At 41.6% G+C, this 25,024-nt stretch overlaps 1 protein-coding gene across 1 annotated transcript in view; it reads left to right on the top strand.

Annotated features, from left to right (window-relative positions):
- Positions 1-25,024, top strand: part of CNTNAP2 (contactin associated protein like 2) — a 2,079,227-nt gene that overhangs the window by 1,852,527 nt on the left and 201,676 nt on the right. Inside the window, exon 19 of the mRNA XM_029233017.1 lies at positions 10,732-10,968. Within this exon, the coding sequence (XP_029088850.1) occupies positions 10,732-10,968 (237 nt within the window). The remainder of the gene's footprint in view (positions 1-10,731; positions 10,969-25,024) is intronic.

Consider the following 25,024-nt stretch of genomic DNA (forward strand, 5'->3'; position numbering starts at 1 on the left):
TCATTATTTATATAAGTGGTATTGTACTACAAATCTCATTCTGTTTCTTTCTCTTTCACTCAGTCTTATGTTGTTGTTTTTTTTAATTCATTTATTTTATTTATTTATTTTGGCTGTGTTGGGTCTTCTTGCTGTGCGCGGGCTTCCTCTAGTTGCAGCGAGCAGGGTCTACTCTTCGTTGCGGTGCACAGGCTTCTCATTGCGGTGGCTTCTCTTGTTGCAGAGCACGGCCCTTGGCGCGCGGGCTTCAGTAGTTGTGGCACGCGGGCTCAGTAGTTGTGGCTCACGGGCTCTAGAGCACAGGCTCAGTAGTTGTGGCACACGGGCTTAGTTGCTCTGCGGCATGTGGGATCTTCCCGGACCAGGGATCGAACCCGTGTCCTCTGCATTGGCAGGCAGATTCTCAACCACTGTGCCACCAGGGAAGCCCCCAGCCTTATGGGGTTTTTTTTTGTTTTGTTTTGTTTTTTTGTTTTTGTTTTTTTTTTGCGGTACACGGGCCTCTCACTGTTGTGGCCTCTCCCGTTGCGGACCACAGGCTCCGGACGCGCAGGCTCAGTGGCCATGGCTCACAGGCCCAGCCACTCCGCAGCATGTGGGATCTTCCCGGACCGGGGCACGAACCCGTGTCCCCTGCATTGGCAGATGGACTCTCAACCACTGCGCCAACCAGGGAAGCCCCTTATGTTTTAAGATGTATTTGTGTAGCTATGAATACCATGTGTATAGTGTTCCATTATGGGTATATCCATGCTTTATTTATTCCATCCCCTAGTGACGCATACCTAAGTTTCCACAAACTCTTTGCTACCACAGATGACTATTCATCAAATATATTTGTGCCTATCCCCCTATTACCTGTATGAGGTTTTCTCATGTGCACTCACATGTGTCTGTGTGTGTGCAGGAGTCATAGAATATATGCATACTTAATTTCTACTGAGTCATAGGGTATGTGCATACTTAATTTCTCTAAGTACTGTTTGTCTGATCAGATTCTGAGTGTAAACCTCAAACTTTACTGGTTGATTATCTACTTCTGTCAATAGTTCTGTCACTGGTAGCTCTGTATTCTCTGAGGCTATTTTGTTAGTTAGATGTGTTCATAATCTTCTTGATTTATTGTTCCTTATACAAGTATGTAATTTCCATCTTTATTCCTTCTGATGTTTTTCATCACACAATTTTATTTCTGCTCTTAAAACTACTATGCAGTTCTTCTTGTTGTTAATATTCGCCTGGTGTTTTTATGCAGGTGTTGGAATCCTTTTATTTAAATGTGTGTCTTAGATAGTATAATGCTGAATCTTTTAAAAATTTAATTTGAGAATCTCTGTCTTTTTATTCATTTGTTGTGACTACTGTCATATCAGGGTATGTCTTCTGCCATCTTACCCTGCATCTCCAATTTACTTTGTTCTCTGTTGGCTCACCCACCCCTCAGCCTACTTTCCGTTGGTTAAATTGAATATTATTCTACTGATTTAAAAGTTTTACATTCTACTTGCATTCCTCTGGCAGCTATGCCTAACTTCTTAAGACTCATACTTATGCTTTTTTCTCTGTCATCCACAAAAACAAATCGATATCTCTGTTCTCCTGAATAAGAGACCAAGAACCCTCCGACCTCCTTCCCCACCTCACTACTTGCCGTGTTGACATCATCTGTGGTTTTAGTTGCAGAATCTTATGAATATACTTATTTTAACTGCTTATGAGAAAACATTAATATTTGCTGTTTTTCTTTTCACTTACTCTTCTTTCCCACATCTTATCTACTCTTGGATTTATTTTCGTTTTTACTCAAGAGCAATTTTTTCTAAAACTTCGTAGGTGAGTCCTTCCTAGACCTCACATGCCTGCGAATACCTTTACTGGTTCCCTATTTTAATCAGCACTGTGAGGACATTAGTCCATTGTCTTTTACAGGCAGTGTTCCTGCTGAGACGTTAGATGTAAGTTACACTCTTACTCCTGAACATGTCCTTCTTTTCCTTTAATATTGCTTAACTTCATTATAATGCAGCAGTTCTAACCTTTTGGGGGCCAGTTTGGTAAAGTCTATGTCTCTCTTCTCAGAGTAATGTTTTCTATGAATAAAAGATACAGAATTACAAAAGAAACCAATACATTTATCAAAACACTTAAAATAACAAATTTGTTCTACAGCAGTAATACGTGTGCTTCGTGCTTCAGAAGGCCCCCCTCTCTCCCCATCTGCTGTGGCTGATTCCTAAACCAGTGCTGGATCTTCACCTACTGAATCCGTACTCTCACTACCCGTTCCCTCGCTAAGAAGCATCTCATTACCACATTGACAGGGCTGTCTGAAAAATAACGAAATCGCGTAGGCTTTTCCCGTTTTCTCCTTTTGCTTGGCCTCCGGTATCATTTAACACTCGTAAGCATGCCCTCCTTGCAACCCTGACCTCAGCACCTCCCACGGTTGTGTCCTCGGCCTCTGGCTCCCCTCCCTCTCCATCCCAACCCTCGCCTCTTTTTCTTCCACCCTCCTGTCTTGGGAAGCTCCTGCCGCCTGGGAGGTTGGTGAGCAGAGCTGCGCTGATCCCTCCCAGACCCATAGATCTGGCCTTGACCCGGGACTGAAATCTTTAAACGCTTGTTCCGAGTCTGAGAATAAGAGAGCGAGGTCACAGCTCTGATTCTTGGCTGTGGATGAAAAGGGAGTGGATACAGTTGTTTAAAAAATAAAGGCTTTTAAAGGCAAATAATAAAGACAGAGAGACAGAGACAGGGACAGGGACAGAGACAGGTGGATCAACCTGGTCAGTTTCCTGGTCTGTGCATGCATGTATGTGCATGAGTGCTTGTGCATGCTTGTGTGTGTGTGTGTGTGTGAGAGAGAGAGAGAGAGAGAGAAAGAGAAAGAACATGGGATATGTTAAGATCAGCAGAAAGCAGATGCTAATTTTGCTCCAAAGATGAGCAGAACTCTCCAGCAGGATACATCGTACGAGCAGTAACATACAAATATTTGTAAGAGAAATATTTAGGCAGCATTGTAAGCTGATGTATTTGAAATGTGGCTTTGCATTGAAGTTTCCCGAAGTAACGATTAATAATTTAAAACTTGGACCTGGCTGGGATCTGGAGGTTTACCACTGTGCTCTCTGTCAGCCGCCACTTCTGTGAGGGACTTGGAACCGTAAGGACTGCAGAGTGGCAGTCCTCTGAAATAGCGCTGTCAGACCAAGTGTGGGGAGATAACCAGCCTCCCACCATCTAGGCGCCAAAGCTCATCACTGCTCTGGTTTTAGAGATGCAGTATTAAGCTTTTGCACCAAGAAAAAATACAACTTCAAGGACAGCATCAAAGAAGCATCTCCTGTTTGCAGCCTAGAGACCGGTTTGGGTGTCCATATGTCCACATTCCTGACTGAACTGTAAGCATGGCATTCCCCTTTCAGCTTCAGCCATCTTGGGACGGCACTGTGCCAAGTGGTGAATGATCCATCTCAGATGGTAATCATTCTGTCAGCATGTTCCGTACCTCAGCACAGCAAAGCCAGAGAAGAGGTTCCTATGATGCAAGCCCAAAAGTCAGGATGCAGCTACGGCATGGCAAGAGTGCAGGCTTAACAGCCAGGAAACCTGGGGGGTGAATTATGGCCTCTTACGACCCATGTAACACTGGGCGAGTCAACTCTCTTGGTTTCAGTTTCCTTACCTGTAAAATGGAGGTGATAATAATATTTCTCTCTGAGAGTTAAAAATGTAAAATTTGAAACAGTACCTGGAACAGCTAGCATTCAGTTAATATTAGCTTTTGAAATAGCTAATATTGTATCATGCTTACCCTCCCACCATAGCCTCTGGAATGAATTGAGACCTCTCAGCACCATCCCCATCATGGAGCAATTCACATTCAGACACATACGAGTGCTTTCTGCTATCAGAAACCCAGTTATTTTCTCCATCTCTATTTTGAAGTTTTCTTCTGGTTTAAATACTTTGGATTCACATATTCTGCATGTCCTCTACTCAGAGGATATAAGAAATTCATGCAGTGATAATGAACTTTAAAAAAATCCATCCTATTGAATGATGTTATGAATGAGAACTCATGAGCATTATCTGAAAAAACAATCCTCCAAAGCCCCACTCTCTGAGTATGGATAAACTTTTTCATATATGCCCTCTAATATCCAGCTGACAGAGGCACCCCTGGTCAATACTTGTCAATCACGCAGCTCTTCACTGAATAATGTAAGCCCACATCCTTGAACTCTCTCCACTACTAAAGAATCTGGGCCATTCTGAGGTCCTCAGCATAACCAGATAACTGGGTTTTTACTTTACACACCTGTACTGACACTACTGGGTTTTTTCCATGTTCAGGTTGACAGTCAAGACCTAAGAGACAGTGGTAACATGTAAAACAGGAGACACAGTGGGTGCAGCATCGGCCAAGCTGCCGATGGGGGCCCAGCCTGTCCAAGCACGTCGCTGCTTTTGCCCCCTGACCTACACGGGCCAGGTCTGACTGCCATGGAGAAGAGACGGGGTCCAGGTGGGTCACCTGGACACAGAAATCACAGCTGTATTTCCTGTCAGTCTTTTGTGCCCGCCAGCCATGTGTTGAGCGCCGCTATGCCAGCTTACCGCTCTCGCAATCCAGGTGCAGTCCCCCACGGCAGACAAGCGAAGGAAAACAGCCATCGCAATCCTGAACCTGCCAAGGAAGCAGTGCAGTTAGAAGGAGAACTCCAGGGTCATTCTCTCAGGCAGGCCTAGACCAGCCCAAGCTTGAAGTTAACCCTTTACTCACTGTATTAGTCTGCTCAAGCTGCCCTGACAAAATACCACAGACTGGGTAGTTTAGACAACAAAAATCTATTGCTTACAATTCTAGTGGCTGGAAGGCCAAGATCAAGGTGCTGGCAGGGTTGGTTTCTCCTGAGGCCTCTCTCCTCGGCTTACGGACCTGTGCCTTCTCACACGGCTGTTTTTCTGTGTGCTTGCATCCCTGGCATCTCTTCCTCTCCTTTCAAAGGACACGCTCATATTAGGGACCCACCCTTGTGACCTCATTTAATCTTAAGTACCTCTTTAAAGGTACTATCTCCAAATATAGTCACATTGGGGATTGGCGCTTCAACACGTGATCTTTGGGGTGACACTGCATTTCATAACACTCATGATACCTCTGGTATCAGATTCGTGTATGCTCATGTTAGCCATATTTAATTTCCAACTCTGTGCTTCTGTAGAATTTTGTTTATACTGAATAATGGTAATAATAATAAATGGCTCCCATTAACTGAGCACTAGTACAGAGGGGGGTATTGTCACTCGTTATGAATATGACCCTGCAAGGTGCATACTTTTATGCCAGTTTCATACACGAGGCTGAGGCCCAAAGAGGAGCTGGGAAGATCAAGCAGTGAGCAGCAAAGCCAACACCCAGAAGTCGATTTTTGTGACCACAGTTCATGCTCTCCACACCTCTGTTTCCCGCCTCTCCTACGTCAAATTTTACCTTGAACCACAGTGTGGCTATTTGTCATTACATTTGTATTAACCTGAGAGCGAGAAGTATGTCTCCTCCACCTTCTTAGGAATGCCTTTCCCAGTGCCTTACACACGTGACCTGGCACCTTTGCTTCTCTTAGCATCTCAGAGCAGCTCGCCGTCTCACCCCCTGCCCTCACCTGCAGGGCAGTGCCTCCCTTACCTCTTTGTCTTCCCAGGGCTGTGCACCTGGATACTCTTTCTGTCAGTTTCTCAGTGGGGTCTGTCTTAAGGGCTCTATTTAAAATGGGAATCTCCCCCACCCCACTCCCACTTAACCCAGACTGACTTCTAACAGGCGATATACTTAACTCACTTATTGAGTTTATTGTTAAATTTCCCTCTCCCTCGGCAAGAAGATAAGCTCTGCAAGGGCAAAGACTTTTGTGTGTTTTGCTTCCTAGTGCCTTCTAAACATCTAGACAAGGCTAGCTTATAGTTGCTGTGAAATAAATACTTATTGAATGGATAAATTAGATTCCTCGTGTGGGAGCTTTGGTGCGATTCCTCTCTATGGCGAATGAATGGCTGGTCTCTCTGGGCACAGGTGCCCTGGAGCCCAAATTAGCTCCTTAGAAAACAGTTAAGCTCCTAGTTTGAGGACAGTGCTTTTTAGAATTCCTCCTGATCGTTATTTCCGCCCTGTTTGTTTAATACCCGATTATTTTGCCCCAATCTTCTGTGCTTTTGATGGTTGTATTATTCATTATGGATAGTTACAACATTTTCATAATTAATCTCTAATTGCAATACTTGAATAGCATTTCACATGAAAAATGATTTACAAATTAAACCCACGTCTCACCTTGGGTAATTATCACAGGTCTAACTAATGTGTGTGAGGCTCTTGCATGGCAGGGGGCTCTCTCCAGTGACAATGTGTTGATTTTCTAATTAACAAAGGTTAAGTAGCCTTTTTGCTCGCAGACCTACAATTTAAACTTACGACATTTGTCACCAGGAAAGATTTCTATAGAGCACATAACTTGAACTCAAATAATTATCACTGTACATTACAATGTACATTGTTCTAGTACATTAACATCCTTTGCATAATATATAATGGCCATTTTCAGAACAAAAGATTTTTCTCCATAGTGACTAGATCAGTAAAAGTACTTTCCAGCTCACTGACCCATTTAATAAATCAGGGACCATGTTTAAAAAAGAGTGTAAGTTATTTAGTTTTCCTTTATATAGAGACAAATGGCATTCCACTTACCTTCTTTGTAAATTAAGAAGAAGGAGTATAAAAGTTTATTTAATGAAGGCAACAAATATAAATTAGACTACAGTCATACGTTATGTTCAATTAAGGGAAGGAGGAGGGAAAAAATGGTCAGGCAGCAGTGCAAAGAGGAAAAAGGAAGCAAGAAGAAATTCAGCAGAAATTGACAGTAATTTGCTGAAATGGAGAGAGGGGGACACATAAGCCCAGAGGGAGATTGTACATCATGGACCAGAGTAATTTAGAGCTGGAAGGACCAGAGACTTCTAGTTCAGCCTCCTTTTATGTGTAAGAAAAACTGATGCTGAGAAAGATGCAGCGATTTGATGAAAGCCACAGAACTAACAAAAACAGTCAATAGTCCTGATAGGGAAAGATATACAAACACAAAGGCAGGAAGAAAGACTGGCAGGTGTAGAAGCTCAGAAAGAACAAGACCAGAAAGAATCAGAGAGGCAGGGAGACAGAAAAACCTGCCCCTAAATCCCCTTACTGAATGAAGCCTATGTATGTACATAATGAAGCATATATACATATATCTAAATGTTTACCTAAATGATGTAATTAAAATATGACCTAATCTAGATGTACTTTCTCTGCCAATTGATGCTTTCTAAATCTCCATTTTTTTGGTCATATTAACATTTACTTAAAGAGTCTTTTTAAAAAAAATCTCCTCAGACTCTCAACCATTGCTGACACCCTTAAATGTCAATTATTTCCAAATTAAAATACATTCCAGATAGACTAAAGAATGAAATGTTAAACGAGGTAAAATCATAAAAGTTCTAGGAGAAAATATAGTTGAATAATTATATTATTTTGGATTAGAGAACGTATTTATAAGCCTGATATCAAAGGCAGAAATCATAAAAATAAGGTAGATGCATGTGACTACATAAACATTACATACAAGTTAACAAACACAAACTGGAAGGGACTAGTTGCTGAATTTATAACAAAAAATTAAAGACCCAAATATTGCTACCAATCAGTAAGAAATATATATTCTATTTCTCCCAAAAAAGCAAAGGTCATGAAGAAACAAAAACTAAGAGTGAGGAAAACATAAAAATTATTCAACCCACAGTATTCGAAGCAATGCAAATTAAAAGAATGAACTTTTTTTTTCCCCCCTCTAGCCTATAAATTCAAAAGTATCCTGCCTAGTATTAGAATTGGTGTGGAGAAGGCAGGAATCTTGTACCCTATTGCTGAGATACAAATTGATAAAGTCTTCTGAGAGGAAATTATATTGCAAATGACTTTAAAATGTTTATGCCCTTGTACCTAGCAATTACACTTCTAAGAATTAATTCTAAGGAAAAACTGGACAAGTATGTCAAGGTTTTTACAGGGGTATTTATTATAGTATCATATAAAATAGGAATTGGAATAAGCTTCAAAGTCCAGTGGTATGGGATAGGGAGGGTGGGAGGGAGACGCAAGAGGGAAGGGCTATGGGGATATATGTGTACATACAGCTGATTCACTTTGTTATACAGCAGAAACTAACACAACATTGTAAAGCAATTATACTGCAATAAAGATGTTAAATAAAAAAATTTTTAATTTACTTAGTAAAAAACTAAAATTAAATTTAAAAACTTTAAAAAGTCCAATGGTAGTGGAATGACAAAGTAAGTTACAGTGCATCACAGGGTGGGCTGCTATGCAGATGTTAAGCAAGATGTTCTAGTTGAATATTTATTGCTGGGAAAAATGTTTTATGATATATTAAGTGAAAAAAGCAAATTTCAAAACTATGCATATACCCCGCTTTTTAAAATTTTTTATACATATGTATGTTCATAGATAAAAGTAGAAAAGGCTGTTTGCTAAAAGTGAAAGTCGTTCTATCTGAGTAGCATTACAGATTCTCTTTTTCATTTTGCTTATCAGTGTGTTTATGGTTTCCACAATGAAAAACTATTACATTTGCAACCAGGGGAAAGGAGAGGCACACATCTAAAAACAACGATTTAAAAATGTCAGCCTATTTTGATAGGATATAATTGTCTTAATTGACTAGTGATGAAAATTTAAATGGCTAGGCATTTATTGAACGAAAAGGCCCTTTGGAAAGCCTTATTGCAAGAATAAAAGCCATAGCTGCTAAAACGATAGACGCCAAATTGAAATTTCGACACACAAAGAGTGACTACTGGATTGAAATTCTTCCAGATCATAGCAAAGGGCCAAATTCCCCTTGGCCCAGAGGTGCAGCGGTGCTGGTGAGCAGATTGCAAAATGGGAAATCCTTCAAAGTGGTTGTTTCTAATCATTTCTTTTGCCGTCTACTCTCCCATACCATTAATCAAAAGGGGCATTGGGATCCCTTCAATTAATCCTCTTCTATTTAAATATTTTATTAAAAAATAACAACCCCTGGAGAATCATCTCTCAAATCTATGCACTGCCCAATGAGAGAGCCGCAAGGCTTGGGTTTATAAAGATAATAGTGCAAGTCATTTGCTATTTCACGGCTGAGCGTTCACAGGCATAAGCAAAGGCTAATCCATCTCTGCAGCTAAAGCCTTTGATCCACCAGCCCTGTCTGATGCGTCGTCTAGATGGCATACTTTTTCTCAGGATACTGGAGTAAGTGATCAGAATCAATCTCCAGTGTGCGACCTCGCCCAGAGTCTGCCAGTCCTATTGACCATGCCATTTTTAAAGACATTCAGATCTTTACGTTAGAAACATGTACGTCTGTGGCGCCCCAGACCCTGAAGTTCTCCTGCATTAGACGATCAACACAGAACAGAGTTTAAGACCACAGGCTCGAGAATAAGACAGATCTGACACCGCTGTGGCACTTCGGAGCTGTGAGGCCTTGAGTACACGACTTAATTTCTCTAAGCCTCAGTTTCCTTATCTGTACAATGGGGCTAAGGTAACAGTGCCTCCCTCGCCAGGTTGTTGTGAGAATCAGGTGAATATCATATGTGAGACGCTTAGGAGAGTACCTACTACATAGCCCTCAATAAACAGAAACTTTCACTTTATTAACCATGTCTTTTTTCTAAATCCCCATCAGATTTCTTTTAATAATTTTAGCTACTATCATTTTATTTAATTTCTAGAAAAGCTGTTAGTCTAAAATACAGGCATATTTATAAACTTGAGTTCCTCCTTTCGTACCAGCTGCTTAAAAAAATCATAGCTAAGGTTATTATAGATACAATCCACCTGTGATATAATTCTCCAATGAACCGTTCTATGAAATTTATTAGGAATATTTTAATATTTTCATGCTCATGAACCTCTAACTCCATAACGTACTGAGAAAATTACAGTGAATTTGTTTTGTGTGTTATGTGTCTTGCAATGGCATTTAGACAAAAGCAATAAAATCTGAACTGACCTGGTAATAAATGTGGTGTAGCTGACTTCCGTGTAAAATTCTCAATTCCAATTTCCAACCACCCCAGACAAGAAGCCCTGGGAACCCTCAACATGAATTTCAAAGCAAAGCGTTTCTTGAGACAAGAACCAGGACTTACAATTACATTCCAAATGGATCTACTTCGTCTGGCTAATTGACTTGTTAACTATGCTAATATATTCATGTCCCTCTGCCTTTTTATATCTCTTCCAATAGATAATGCTATGGAACTGAATGCCATGAGATTAAAAACCAAAGAACTTAGAGAGTTCTGTAAACTTCTTTTCTATAGGAAACCAAATTAAACTTCCAAAACAGCTTACATAATCTGTGTGTGTCTCCAAACATTTTAGTACTATAGCAAATGTATTGCTTCGTAGAAGACAGTCTCTTTTAATCAGCATTATAGCCTAAGGGGAGAAAGCTGCAAGCTCTTCTATTAGGCAGGACCAACTTGACAGTGAGCATGCCCCCTGCACTTGGCAGTCTCATCTCCCACCACAGTGGTCCGAGGAATGATGAATGAAACAGAAGCCACAGCAGAGGTTATTCTATCTGAGCTCCATGCCTTCTGTCTTCCCAGGTGGTGCCGGGGGCCAGCAGGGCTTTCTGGGCTGCATCCGCTCCCTGAGGATGAATGGGGTGACACTGGACCTGGAAGAAAGAGCAAAGGTCACATCCGGGTTCAAATCTGGGTGCTCGGGCCACTGCACCAGCTACGGGGCAAACTGTGAGAATGGAGGCAAATGCATAGAGAAATACCATGGGTATTCCTGCGATTGCTCCAACACAGCCTATGATGGAACATTTTGCAACAAAGGTAAGTCAAGCCAGTTTCCAAAGCCGTTTTTAGACATCTTTGAAGTCCAAATCATCTATTGAATGGTTTTTCAGCTGTATCCAGGCATACTTCATTCTGAGGGTAAGGTATTTGGAATTCTTCTCCCACCTTAGGTAGGAAGTCTCCTAAACCACTCCCTAATCTTTGTTGTTCATTAAGATGAGAGAATCTTTGAGTGTGGTGCAGAGTTTCCCCCAAATTCCAGCAAACTTTTCACTGGCTGGAACATTACAAGTCAAATAACCGTATCATGCGTTAATGGTGAGTGACAAAGTAAGCGGCCACTGAAAGAGGACTCGGGCCTGACCCTCCCACTCAGGGGAGTCAAGAGGGTCAGCACATTATCTTGGACCTGTAGATCACTGCAGTGAATCTACCTGTGCCGCCCAGTGGTCTTAATGCCCACCCCCTCCCCCAGCTGCTAAGAGATTGGATTCAAGCTGGATTCACAAGAAAGCCCTCTGGCCAGTTATTGTCATTATCTTTAGTATCCCTCTTCTATAGGACGCCTCTATGGGAGGTTCTCAGCCTCCACTAAACTGCAGGAGTACTGAGATACCACATCTAATAGGTCTGTTATTACTGCATTATTTCAGTCTTGAATGATTAATCCCTAATAAATTCTGCAGAGCCAGTCAGCTGACTCCAAGAGCCTGGTGCTTATGCTTGTTGTCATTCGGGGTAGACCCTGTGATCTTGCATGACCGGAAGAAATTCATTCGACTGGCCTGTGGCTTCCTGTCCCACTTGTAAACGGGAGAGATGGGGAGAGGCAGGGCTGGCAGTCTTCTTAAGCTACAATTGAAATGCGCGTAAATCACTCCTCTCTTTCTAATGAATGTAGAGCGTTTGGGTAAAGTTCTCTGTAAACGGTTGGTGCATCTCTTTCTAAGAAGCTTTACATAAGGAGCCTATTCATACTCTCATGAATACTTGGAGGGTTGTTTAGGCTGGCATTATTCACACAAGGTGCCACACAGGAGGAGGAATTGTTCCATAACATTCTCTGTACATCCAGGCTACTGTCTGGCGGTGCTATAACGTGAGCATAGAAATTAGGTCAGGCAGGGCTTGAAGAATGAGCGTGAGACAACAACAAAGGTGGAGAGGAACGCCTTTGCTGAATAATCCACAGCACGTTACCACCGCTGTTAGAGTGCGTTCTTCTGCTTGGAACAGCATGGCTCCATGATTTTCCTGTGGCACACAGCGCAATGGGTTTGCAGAGCACATTAATTTTGCACTTGTAGAAATGACAGTCTTGCAATTACCATTCATTGTGCTTGATGCTAATTTAGTGCAGTCATTCCCTTGCCAAAGTGGTGTCTGAATGCAATCAAGTAAGCACTAATGCCTGAGAGATTCCACTGCATAAGTGCCAATTTAAAGAAAATCATGAGCCCCTTATTTTTGGAGAGTTAGGTTAAGCACCGTGGCTCATACACAACCTCTGGGGGTTAACACGCAATATTCACAAATTGAAAGGCAAGGGTATGTACCCTTCAGCTTTGCTGATGTTCAAGATAAAGTCAAAGGAAGCTCGTGAGTTTCCACTGACATTATTTCAAACTGTTTACACAGAAGATCCCTAAATATTCTCTGAATATCTGTTTAGCAGGATGAGTTTACATTTGATTCAATTAGTGGCTTTACCCCAAAAAATTAAAATTAAAAACTGCATGTCATAGTTGGAAAGTATTTGTGGGCATCCTTCTAAGTCAAGACAAGTATCCTCTTGACTTGGGGAGGATGAAGGTGGTGCTGGTTGAGAGGAATCCAGGAAAGCTTCATCTGCACTAAGGCAAGCTCGTTCCCGGACGGGGTCTTCCCTCTGAGGCCTGCAGCCGGGTGCTCCCTCCGGTCGGGGTCTCACCTCCCAGAACAGCAGCTCCTATGACCACACCTCCTGGGAGGCTACAGCCAAAGAACTCAGCCTCTAGAAAGCGCGGCCACAGCCACCTGCCAAAGCGTGAGCTCCTGAAAGTCTTTTGCGGGCCTTCTTTGGCTAGAATAGTTCTGTGCTTGTGAATATGGAAAACTGTTCACAATATTTTGCTGACTCAGTGAAACAGGTCCCAACATACCACACACAGCCTGATTATGTGTCTGTACAAAATCAGACACACACACACGAGGAAAGCAAACTAAGAAGACACATCAGGGGCTTCCCTGGTGGTGCAGTGGTTAAGAATCTGCCTGCCAATACAGGAGACACGGGTTCAAGCCCTGGTCCAGGAACATCCCACGTGCTGGCGAGCAACTAAGCCTGTGCGCCACAACTACTGAGCCCGTGTGCCACAACTACTGAAGCCCGCACACCTAGAGCCTGTGCTGTGCAACAAGAGAAGCCACCGCAATGAGAAGCCCGCACACCGCAACATAAAGGTAGCCCCTGCTCGCTGCAACTAGAGTTAGCCTGCGCGCAGCAATGAAGACCCAAAGCAGCCAAAACTAAATAAATTTATTTTAAAAAAAAAGGAAACACCTCAAAATATTAACTGTCATTATTCTGGGTGGGGGATGAAAACACCAGCATTTATTTTCTTATCTTTTTGCTGTGTTTTCTAATCTTTACACAATGATGAATCACCTCTTTTTTTCCTCATTTTTGCCTCTTTTAGAGAAGAACTAAGTACTGAGCAACCGAGTTCTTACCCCATGCATTCAAGACTCACCTGACTGTCCCTGGTTAGAAAATATCTAGTTATTAACCAGAAATCATTATACCGCGTCATCACACTATCTGGAATGGAGTAGCATCTCAGGTGAAGACTGCATATAATTAAATTACCTTTGAAAAATCTCTCTCTTTGTACATTTAACAAAGCCCAGTTTTTCACAAGCCTTCAAAGCGATCAACCTTCAGATGGGCCCTGGAGGAAGGTTTGCCTTGTTGGGGCCAAGTTGTGTGAAAATAAAAGCACTTGTGTCACGCTCAGCCAGGCGAGGAGCTCACGCCAGGACCGGCATGGGACCGACATAGACCACTTTCGCTTGCTTTTGATTCCGAGAGAAGGATATAGGGTTGCATCTGTAAATCGAATTGCCCCGTGCTGCCGCTTCACGAAGCTCAGGAGGACAAAGGAGGGTTCCAGCGGTGCCTCCTGATGATGCTCTTTTGCTTTGTAGTGACGCATTGATGGTCACTGTCACCCACCAGCCAAGCAGAGACAGGAGGCACTCCTTTCTGCCCTTCTCTGATCTCGTACCAAAAAACTCCCAGAATGTTCCTTAAAAAACTACAAATAGAACTACCATGTGACCCAGCAATCCCACTACTGGGCATATACCCTGAGAAAACCATAATTCAAAAAGAGTCATGTACCACAATGTTCATTGCATCTCTATTTACAATAGCCCGGAGATGGAAGCAACCTAAGTGTCCATCATCGGATGAATGGATAAAGAAGATGTGGCACATATATACAATGGAATATTACTCAGCCATAAAAAGAAATGAAATTGAGTTATTTGTAGTGAGGTGGATGGACCTAGAGTCTTTCATACAGGGTGAAGTAAGTCAGAAAGAGAAAGACAAATACCGTATGCTAACACATATATATGGAATTTAAGAAAAAAACATGTCATGAGGAACCTAGGGGTAAGACAGGAATACAGACACAGACCTACTAGAGAACAGACTTGAGGATATGGGGAGGGGGAAGGGTGAGCTGTGACAAAGCGAGAGAGAGGCATGGACATATATACACTACCAAACGTAAGGTAGATAGCTAGTGGGAAGCAGCCACATAGCACAGGGAGATCAGCTCAGTGCTTTGTGACCGCCTGGAGGGGTGGGATAGGGAGGGTTGGAGGGAGAGAGACGCAAGAGGGAAGAGATATGGGGACATATGTATATGTATAACTGACTCACTTTGTTATAAAGCAGAAACTTACACAATTATTGGGGTAAAGCAATTATACCCCAATAAAGATGTTAAAACAAACAAACAAAAAAGTCCCAGAGCCCTTTTTCAAATGCACCTCTAAAGATGTGGTCATCATGTAAGGTGTTAGCTCTCCCAGGGAAGAGCTATTAAATAGGAATGCTAACTGGGGAAAAATTCAGGTTTTGGAGAGAGCATGAGGGCCTCCTGGAAACTCTGTAATTTGGACCACATAACCAGTCACCTCATCTCTACGGATAGCCATGCAGTATCCCCTCTTCTCAGAATGTCCACCCACCAGCAGCCACTTAAACTCAGTGGACACAGCTCCATCCCGTGGCACCGTTCCTTCACAGCCCATTGGCTGAGGCTGTGGACTCCTTTGGGAGCAGAGCAAACCCCAGCCTACATGGAAGGCTCAGCTGTGGGTCTGTCATCCCCAGGATTAGCGGGGACACCCACTGGGGACCAAATGGATAGTTGCCTGGACATGCCAAAGGTTGTCTTCTCTAATAGACTTATTCCTTCTCGGATAGTCAAACCTCAAAACACATTTATGACTATCAACCTCATTTTTATTTCTAACCAGAAATTAGCAACAAGATTAGAAGCAAACTTTATCTTCTATTTTCAAGCAAGAGGGAAAATAACAGGCCTATAGCAGCAACAGCAATTTCTATGTTAAATGTTTGTAACTGAATACAATCACAGATTGAATAAGTGTCCCTCTCCCCCAAGTGCACGTCCACCCAGAACCTCAGAATGTAACCTTGTTTGGAAATAGGCTCTTTATAGATGTAATTAAGGTGAGGTCGTACTGGATTAGTGCGGGCCCTAAATCCAGTGGGAGTGTCCTTACAAGAGGAGGAGAGGACACAGAAAGACACGCAGATGCACAGAGAAGACCCTGTGGAGATGGAGCCAGAGACTGGAGAGACGCTGCCGCAAACCAGGGAACACCGGGGTCACCAGAAGCTGCAAGAGGCAAGGGAAGATCCTCCCCTGGAGCCTTCGGAAGGGGTGTGGCCCGGATAACACCTTGATTTCCTTTACTTACAGCCGCCGCCGTAACTGTGAGAGAATAAATTTCTGTTGTTTTAGGCCACCCAGGTTGTGGTTCTTTATTATGGCACCCCTAGGAAATCTACAAGTGCATATAAAAATCTGTGATGCTTGATTCTTGCATTTAACAATGGTAACAGCTGTCATTTGTTGAGGACTCGCTACGTTCCAGGCAGTGTGCCAAGGTCTTTAATTACGCTAACATTACCTGATACTCATGACAACCCTGTATAGGTGCTATTATTATTTTCCCCATCTGACAGAGAAGGAAATTTAGACACAAGTGGGTATTAGTCGCTTGTCTGAGGTTCACATACAAGTAAGTAGCAGGACTGGGGTTTATATGTAGGCAGTGACTCAAAGCTCCTGTTCTTCACCACCATTGTGTGTTACTGCTTCTCACCAAGGCCTGGTCCTTCATGTAGGTTCACATGAAACTAAAAACAGAACCCCCAGTCTTAAAGCTTTTTAGTTATTGTGATTCAGTAAAAAAAAATCAGCACATTCTTGGATGCAGAATTTATCATAAGAAAAAATAGAATACAAGATCTGAACAGAGCCTCTGTCTCTCCCTCTCTGTCTCTCTCTCTCTCTGTCTCTCTCCCTCTCTCCCCACATTTAGGTGTAAACTGTAATCATTTATTGATTTATCTCTTTAACAAACACTCAGTGAACACCTAATATGCCTGGGAGCCTTGAAAGTAGAGTTTAGTCTGACTATGCTGAAATTTTCAAAACATTTCAATGGTTTATATCTACAAGACTAGGAAGCAGGAGATGTGAATGAGCTGTCACGTAGGCTGCCAGGAACAGATCTTCATTAGGATTCCTTCACTGAGCCAAGTTTAGCAAGAACTTATCATCAAGAGGCACAAAAATATCTCCTAATTCACTTCTCTGCTCTTTTTTTTTATAAAAATTTTCATGTTCGTCTGCCAAACCCAGACTGCAGCTGAAAAGCCCATATCCATAAATACTCAGAAACCATTTCCTGAGTTTAGGGAGTTGTCTTTTCTTCTCCAACACTATTTGTTTGTCATTCAGATAAAGTCCAAAATTAGAAGGACCAAGGTCACAGGACTGCAGTGACTACGAGTGATGGAGGATGGTAAATAGGTGCAGTGTTACCGTTACTTATAGTCACACAAGTGCACACCACACTCACTGTGGTCCAGCTAAGTCTCCTCCTCTTCTTGCAAGGGTCATGACATTGACTAACATTTTATGACCTAAATTATTTATACAGAAGAAATTCTTTATTGCTAACTCAAGTCCCTACATAGAAAATTGGTGATGTAATTAGACGTGGGCTTGAATCCAGCATCCTCACTTGCAGGTCGTGTAACCTTGAGCAAATGGTTTAACTCCACTTGGCCTGGTCTTCAGAAACACGTAATCCTACTTCTTAATTTCACTGGGAGGATCACACGGAATCGTATGAGCGCATTTCCAAATGGAGAACCTGGCACCCATCAGTCAGGCAGCAGGTGTCACTTTTCAGTCTCAGCACTTTTTCTCTTTTTGTTTGTTTGTATTTTTGTTTTTACTTTAAATCATGTCATCCTTTAATCCTTCCATAAAAGCTTTAAATGCCAGATGCCTAACCGGCATCGTTTCAGTTACCTCTGACTTCTAGATTGCTTCTCTGCTACTTCAGGAGCAATGACAGCATCATAAAATGTCCACTCTGCCTATTGTGGTCACAGTCATATTATTCTGAAGCTGAAAAGGTCATCTCCAGAACCTAAACCCTGATGGACTGAGGAATATGCAGATATTCTGAAGATGGAGAGGGAAACAACAGTCTCTGCATCCCAGGGGTCCTGCCCACAAGTGCAATTCCTGACGCAAGGGATCCATCCCTGTTAAGAGACAACTTGGGTCACCTTAGCAACTGCTGCATCCCTTCCTAATACAAAGCCCATCAGGAGACAGGAAAGCACTGAAAGAGTTCAGGATTTTGTTTCGCTGAAAGGAGACCTAGACTCAGGTCCAAGTTCAACCCGTAAGGGAGAGGGGATCTCCGCTCTTGCCTCCTAGAGGGATGTTTCATGGCGAGTTGGGAGAGGTGGGTTTGCCCAATGCACTTTGGATATTTACAAACTCTGCTTCTCCATGGCTCCAGGCACTGCACGGGGAGCAGAGGAAACCCATGGGCTACCCTTGTAGAGTGGGTTTGAAGCCTTTTAGGGAAAATTAATTAATTTAAAATATTATAAAACAAGTGGGGGAGAGAGAGAAGAGAACTCTTGGAGTTCTGCATCTTAGGATCTCATCCTTATATGAAACTAGTTAATGGCAACAATGGCCATTTTTCCTCGGGTCGACCTACCCCGTCTTGATCCCAGCTTGGAGGAGAGTTTCACACCAGCAGGAAGAGATGTTTTTCACTGGCTTCTTTTTCATTTCCAATTGGAACAGGAGCTTTTATAGATTTGGATGAATGCCTACAGGGAAAAGAATTGAATTCTTTTTCCTCTTCCTCTCACAATGCTATTCAAGAAGGGAAAGTACTCCTCAATTAATACTTTTCTTAAATCTTCAGACCTTAGGATACAACTTAAAAATATCATAGAAACATAAGATAATCTCATTAAAACCTTTAAAAAAACAAAAGAAAAAAGAAAAGTTAAAATATTTGTGGACAAAGGTCCATAAATTCTCATGGATAAAAGAAATTACTTTTGGCTTGATTCCAAAAGGTCAAAGCTGCAGAGATGGCCACCAAGTTTAGGTGACTTTATTACAGAATTTCATGGTGGTAAATAACATTCCCCCTGGCCTGGGGTTTTCTTTGGGGTCCCAGGTATAAAGAAAAACCTGGTTAATTAGCTTTCCTGGAAAAAGGGATTTAAAAATCAGTGGTAGAAGCAAGCCCTTTCTAAAACACTAAACAAAATAAAGGACACAGTTTTGGACTTTGCTTTGGATTTAGGATAAATAACATTTTTTCAAGTTTGTGCCAACTTCTTATACCTACCAGGTTTTGGACCTTTTTGGATACAACCATTTTTATTTTCCTGTGTGTTTTGTTGAAAGTTTTTATTCTTCATTCTTCAGCAATAATGAGAACTCTAAATAATATGAAGTTTATAAAAATAATACACTATCATTTCCTACCAATTAGTCATGATTTCAGCTGAAGCTCTATCCATTTCTTTTCTTTCATGAACCTGAAAATAATCTAATAAATTTTCTGAAGGGTTTTGCTTTTTAAAAAATTTGTATTGGAGTAGAGTTGATTTACAACGTTGTGTTAGTTTCAGGTTCACAGCAAAGTGAATCAGTTATGCATATACATATACCTACTCTTTTTTAGATTCTTTCCCCATATAGGTCATTACAGAGTACTGAGTAGAGTCCCCTGTGCTATACAGTACGTCCTTATTAGTTATCTATTTTATATGAGGGTTTTGCTTTTAAATTACTCACGTTTTAGGCTCCCCTTATAAGCATGTCCATTCACCAAGATTCACATTGCCCTAGAGTACTTCATCACACCTACGGGAGATGAAGACCTGCCTCTGGTGCGCAACTTCTCCTCTCCACAACCTTCTCAGATGATCATCATTGCCAGCGGGCAGCTCTGGCCTTAGCAAGTGGGCTCATTCTAGGCATCTCTTGGCTAGAGGAAATTCACTTTCTTAAATGATCAAGCCTGGGGGGTTTTGATCTGCCCATCTGCAATTGACTGTAATAGTGGTTGATTTAGATAAATGTGTATTTTGCTTTTTTTCTCTAGTGAAGACCAAACCCTAAGGCAGCGGAAATGATTAGAGCCAACTGCTCTCTCTGAGCCATCCCTAAGCTTGGCGTTTTATTTTATTATTTTTTAAGAATTTTTATTTTTTTAATTTTTGGCTGCATTGGGTCTTCGTTGCTGCACACAGGCTTTAGTTGCAGCGAGCGGGGGCTACTCTTCATTGTGGTGCGCAGGTTTCTCATTGCGGTGGCTTCTCTTGTTGTGGAGCACAGGCTCTAGGCATGCGGGCTTCAGCAGTTGTGGCACATGGGCTCAGTAGTTGTGGCACGTGGGCTCTAAAGCACAGGCTCAGTAGTTGTGGCTCATGGGCTTAGTTGCTCTGTGGGATCTTCCTGCACCACGGCTCGAACCTGTGTTGCCTGCGTTGGCAGGTGGATTCTTAACCACTGCGCCACCAGGGAAATCCCAGCTTGGCATTTTTAATTTATTTATTTATTTATTTATGGCTGTGTTGGGTCTTCGTTTCTGTGCAAGGGCTTTCTCTAGTTGTGGCCACTCTTCATCGCGGTGCGCGGGCCTCTCACTATCGCGGCCTCTCTTGTTGCGGAGCACAGGCTCCAGACGCGCAGGCTCAGTAATTGTGGCTCACAGGCCCAGTTGCTCCGTGGCATGTGGGATCCTCCCAGACCAGGGCTCGAACCCGTGTCCCCTGCATTGGCAGGCAGATTCTCAACCACTGCGCCACCAGGGAAGCCCCAGCTTGGCATTTTAAATGTGTTATCTCCATGTTCTCATGAGGTCTGGGCACATGATATAGAGCAGTGTTTAACTCAGCCTGACCAATATCCTTCTAGCTGATCTTACAAGCGATGAGTTCACTAAATATAAGGTGGCTTCTGAACTACTCAAGTTCCATAAGGCAAAGACTCTCAATGAAATTGAATCATTGGCAGTAAAATTTAACATATCTATGTACTGAATGAAGGAAGCAAGATCAAGTGGCTTGATCACTAATAAAAATTTAATTTCCTTATATGCACTGGACACAAGTATAGTGAAATACAGAACACTTACTGAAAGCCTACTATGTGGGAAGCAGTGGATTGACAGTGAGGAGACCAAGATAAACGAGACGAGGCTTGGAATGAAGTGGAGGCTGTAGACCCAGCTGCAGTACAAAGGAAAGCGAGACAGAAAGTGCTGAGTGATACCTGGATACGGAACCAGCCCACTGTGAAGGTGCCAATGCCAGAGCTGCTCTTAAAGTCCCATCCAAGGGTAGTAGGACAGATAGTGCTGGGTTGCACTGAATTCTGGGGGGAGGCGTTTCACTGGGGGACCTCTCCCCCAGTGACCTCTCCCTTTTTTTCTTTAAAAAACATTTGTCAGGAATGAATCTCAAGCTTAAAGATTCAAGAAGCCCTATGAACCTCAAGTATAACAAAAATAGAAACCACTTAAAGGTATGTCATTAAAACCAAAAGACAAAATTTTAAAACATCCCAATTTTTTAAAAAAGCGTTTATTCTTGAAATAATGTAATTGATATTTACAAGAAATACTTATTTGCTTTTAATATTACAAAAATATGTTGTTTTGGAAAACTAACAGCAAACAAAACAGTTTAGGATTAGATCAGTTTAGCTCTTTTTCAACTTGTTCCCCACCAATCAATGATATTTTGTGAAGCTTTGCTTCTAATCTGAAAAAAATAGGGCAATTTTTAAGTGGGCCAAAGGCCTTAACAGGCACCTTACCAAAGTTATACAGATGGCAAATAAGCATGTGAAATATGCTCCACATCATCTATCATCAGGGAAATCCAAATTAAAACAACAGTGAGACACCACTACACACCTATTAGAATGGCCAAAATCTGGAATACTGACAACACCAAATGCTAACAAGGATGTAGAGCAACAGGAACCCTCATTCATTGCTGGTGGGAATACAAAATGGTACAGTCACTCTGGAAGAGATTCGGGCAGTTTCTTACAAAACTAAACATATTCTTACCGTATGTTCCAGCAATCATGCTCCTTGGTATTTACCCAAAGGAGTTGAAAACTTATGTCCACATGAAAACCTGCACACAGATGTGTATTGAAGCATTATTCATAACTGTCAAAACTTGGGAGCAACCAAGATGTCCTTCAGTAGGTGAATGAATAATGAACTGTTGTACATCCATTCAGAATTAAAAAGAAATGAGCTATCAAACCATGAAAAGACATGGAGGAGACATCAATGAATATTAGTAAGTGAAAGAAGCCGATATGAAACTGGATGATTCCAAATATACGATATTTTGGAAAAGGCAAAACTGTAGAAACATTGAAACCATCCGTGGTTTCCAGGGGTTGGGTGGAAGAGAGGAGGAGGAATAAGTAGGCAGAGCACAGGGGATTTTTAGGACAGTGAAACTACTGTGTGTGATAGATACTATTATGATGGGTTCATGTCATTATGCCTTTACCCATTGAATGTACAACACCAAGAGTGAACTGTAATGTAAACTGTAGACTTTGGATGATTGTGATGTGTCAGCACCTTTGACAAATCAACAGTGTGACTGTAGCAACTATACCAATCTAGTGTGGGATGTTGACAGTGGAGAAGGCTATGCATGTGTGGGGACAGAGAGTATATGGAAATCTCTGTATCTTTCTCTCAATTTTGCTGTAAACCTAAAACTGCTCTCTAAAAAAGGATAGGGGTGGGACTTCCCTGGTGGTGCAGTGGTTGGGAATCCACCTGCAAATGCAGGGGACACGGGTTTGAGCCCTGGTCTGGGAAGATCCCACATGCCGCGGAGCAGCTATGCCCGTGCGCCACAACTACTGAGCCTGCGCTCTAGAGCCCGCGAACCACAACTACTGAGCCCTCGTGCCACAACTACTGAAGCCTGTGCACCTAGAGCCCGTACTCCGCAACAAGAGAAGCCACAGCAGTGAGAAGCCCGTGCACCACAGCGAAGAGTAGCCCCCGCTCGCCGCAACAAGAGAAAGCCTGCGCGCAGCAACGAAAACCAAACGCAGCCAAAAATAAATAAATAAATTTATTTTTAAAAAAAAGAATAGGGGATTTTATTCAATTTTCCAAAATTTTATTATCATCTTCCCAGATTTTTCCCTCGTCCCTACTTCCCAAGAGTTTTATATATGCTTAATGGTACCCTCTCTTTGTATTTCTACTTTAAAGATACCCCCTTAAAAATACCACTTCAAAGACAGATCAGTTGATTGACATGTAAATAACAGTTTATCCCTGCTTTTTTTGTTAAAAGAGGTCTTCTAAGAACTCTTTATTAACTTTAACATGACCAAATTCAATTTTAATATTCTGTTCTAAAGTTCAGACTTAACCAATGCAAACTTGCTTCCTTTAGACTTCTACAAATTTACCAATTACCACTACGGGGGCCAATATTACTTCCTGTGTTACTCCCCAAGGAGTTGGGTCAAGTGTAGCTTAAAGAAAGGTCCCCACTTCAAGCCCCTACGTGAAGCATTCTCTCTGCCACCCTTGCAGGCACCAAAATATTCTTTCAAATCTTCTGTTCTTTTCAGCCATACCCCTGTGACCAGCAATGCAGCCAATATCATTCTAAACTAATTTTGGTTTTTAAGAAAAGGAATCGGTCCTTTTTTGAGTTTTCTCGGTTGAAGAGAGAAAGCTAATATCATTTAGAACAGTGGAGCAAAAAATACCTTGAATTCCAATTTCAACATTATTGAAAACAAAATTGAGCAAGAGACTCTCTTGGCATTCAGTTTCTTTATAAATTGCCTTAATTATATAAAATGTATTATTCACAGGACCGTGAGGATGAAATGAACTGATGTAGGTGAAAGTACTTTGAAAAACGTTAATGTTATGAAAATGCAAATGATTTTGAAGGTTATTAATCACTAAGTCAAAGGTCCTGCATTTGAGGGTCTCTTTAGAGAGAGGACTGAAAAGTATAATATATTGCCTTTCAAAAGCCACCAGGAAACTCTGCACAGAACTTCTCCATCCACATGGGTAGTATTGCCCTACCTGCAGAAGAAAGCTGGACATCCCACCTATTTACATTAGTACTTGCCCACGTCTGGACAGCAGTGACATGTATTATCTAGAGCTCAAAGATTAAACATTCAGCAAGACTTTAGACATTAGAGTTTTCCTATTCCATGGCCTGCAGGGCTGCATTCATAGTCAGTCCGACACTTGCATGCCATGACCATGATTAAATCTCTGTCTGTATCATGGAATTGTCATGAATCGTTTGACCTGGAGCACCATTAAAGCAGCAGATACACTTGAGCTTAAGTAAGAATGGATTCAGAAGCAGCCTCTTGGGGTTATTATTGAGGTCTTTAGAAAATAATATTGGTTCCTTGAATATACAGTTTCAAAAAACAAAAAGTGACTGCTAGATTCTAGAAGCCTCATTTAAAATTTTCCCCTTGTCCCAAGTGATTAACAGTCTCTCTGCACCCTTATTAAGGATGACAACTTCAGTTCAGGTTAAATGAGTCCAGGTATTTCTCATGCTTAAGCCAAATGTAATTCAAATATTTGCACAAGACCATTGCTAGTTTCTTCTTAGAATCAGAGATGAATAAGGTTGCCACTGAAGTGCTTTCTAAACTTTACTATTAGAATAATCTAATTTAAATCCATTTTAAATGGGTCTACTTTAGTCTGTTGGCATTTTAGAGTTCCTTAATAAGTGTCTCCTCTAATGGAATCTTATAAATTTGGTTAAAAATATAAATTAAGTCATGTAAATCAAATTAAAACAGTAGACCAAGTTATAAATTTCGAAGAAGTTTATAGGCCCCCCTCTCCTATTAAATAAGCAAAAATTTACCTTGTGTGACTTCGTAGTCTCCTACTGAATCAGAAGCCACAAGTGGTTATTACAGCACTTCATAACTTCTTTAAAAATATGAAGGGCTAGTGCAAAAAGTTTTATTTCTATTACCGTAATGAATTTATCATGATTTCAGACTTTCAGCTTTTACCCTAACATTTAAATGTTATTGGGTGACTTATTTCAACACTTCCCCAATTTCTCTTATATTGTTAAGAGTTTGTGAAGCTCTTTTTGTCACAAAATCAAAGTATCTCAGGGTTGAAATGTATATTACATTTATTTGCATTCAATTGACGTTTTACTGAACTCACCCTTTTATGCCAGGCACTGAACTAAGTATGTTCACATATCTTTATTTAATCACCACAGCAATTTTGAGCTATAGGTATTAGCACTCCTATTTGAAAATGAAGAAACAGGCTTCTAGAGATTAAGTTTACTATCCAAATTGCTGTGGCTTCGGCACTACCCCAGCTCCAGGCCTGGTGTTTTCCCCACCATGTACACCAGCAAAGTGTC

The sequence above is a fragment of the Monodon monoceros genome, unplaced genomic scaffold (genome assembly GCF_005190385.1).
Source record: "Monodon monoceros isolate NGI ecotype Baffin Bay Population unplaced genomic scaffold, NGI_Narwhal_1 Super_Scaffold_2, whole genome shotgun sequence".
NCBI classification, from domain to species: Eukaryota; Metazoa; Chordata; class Mammalia; order Artiodactyla; family Monodontidae; genus Monodon; species Monodon monoceros.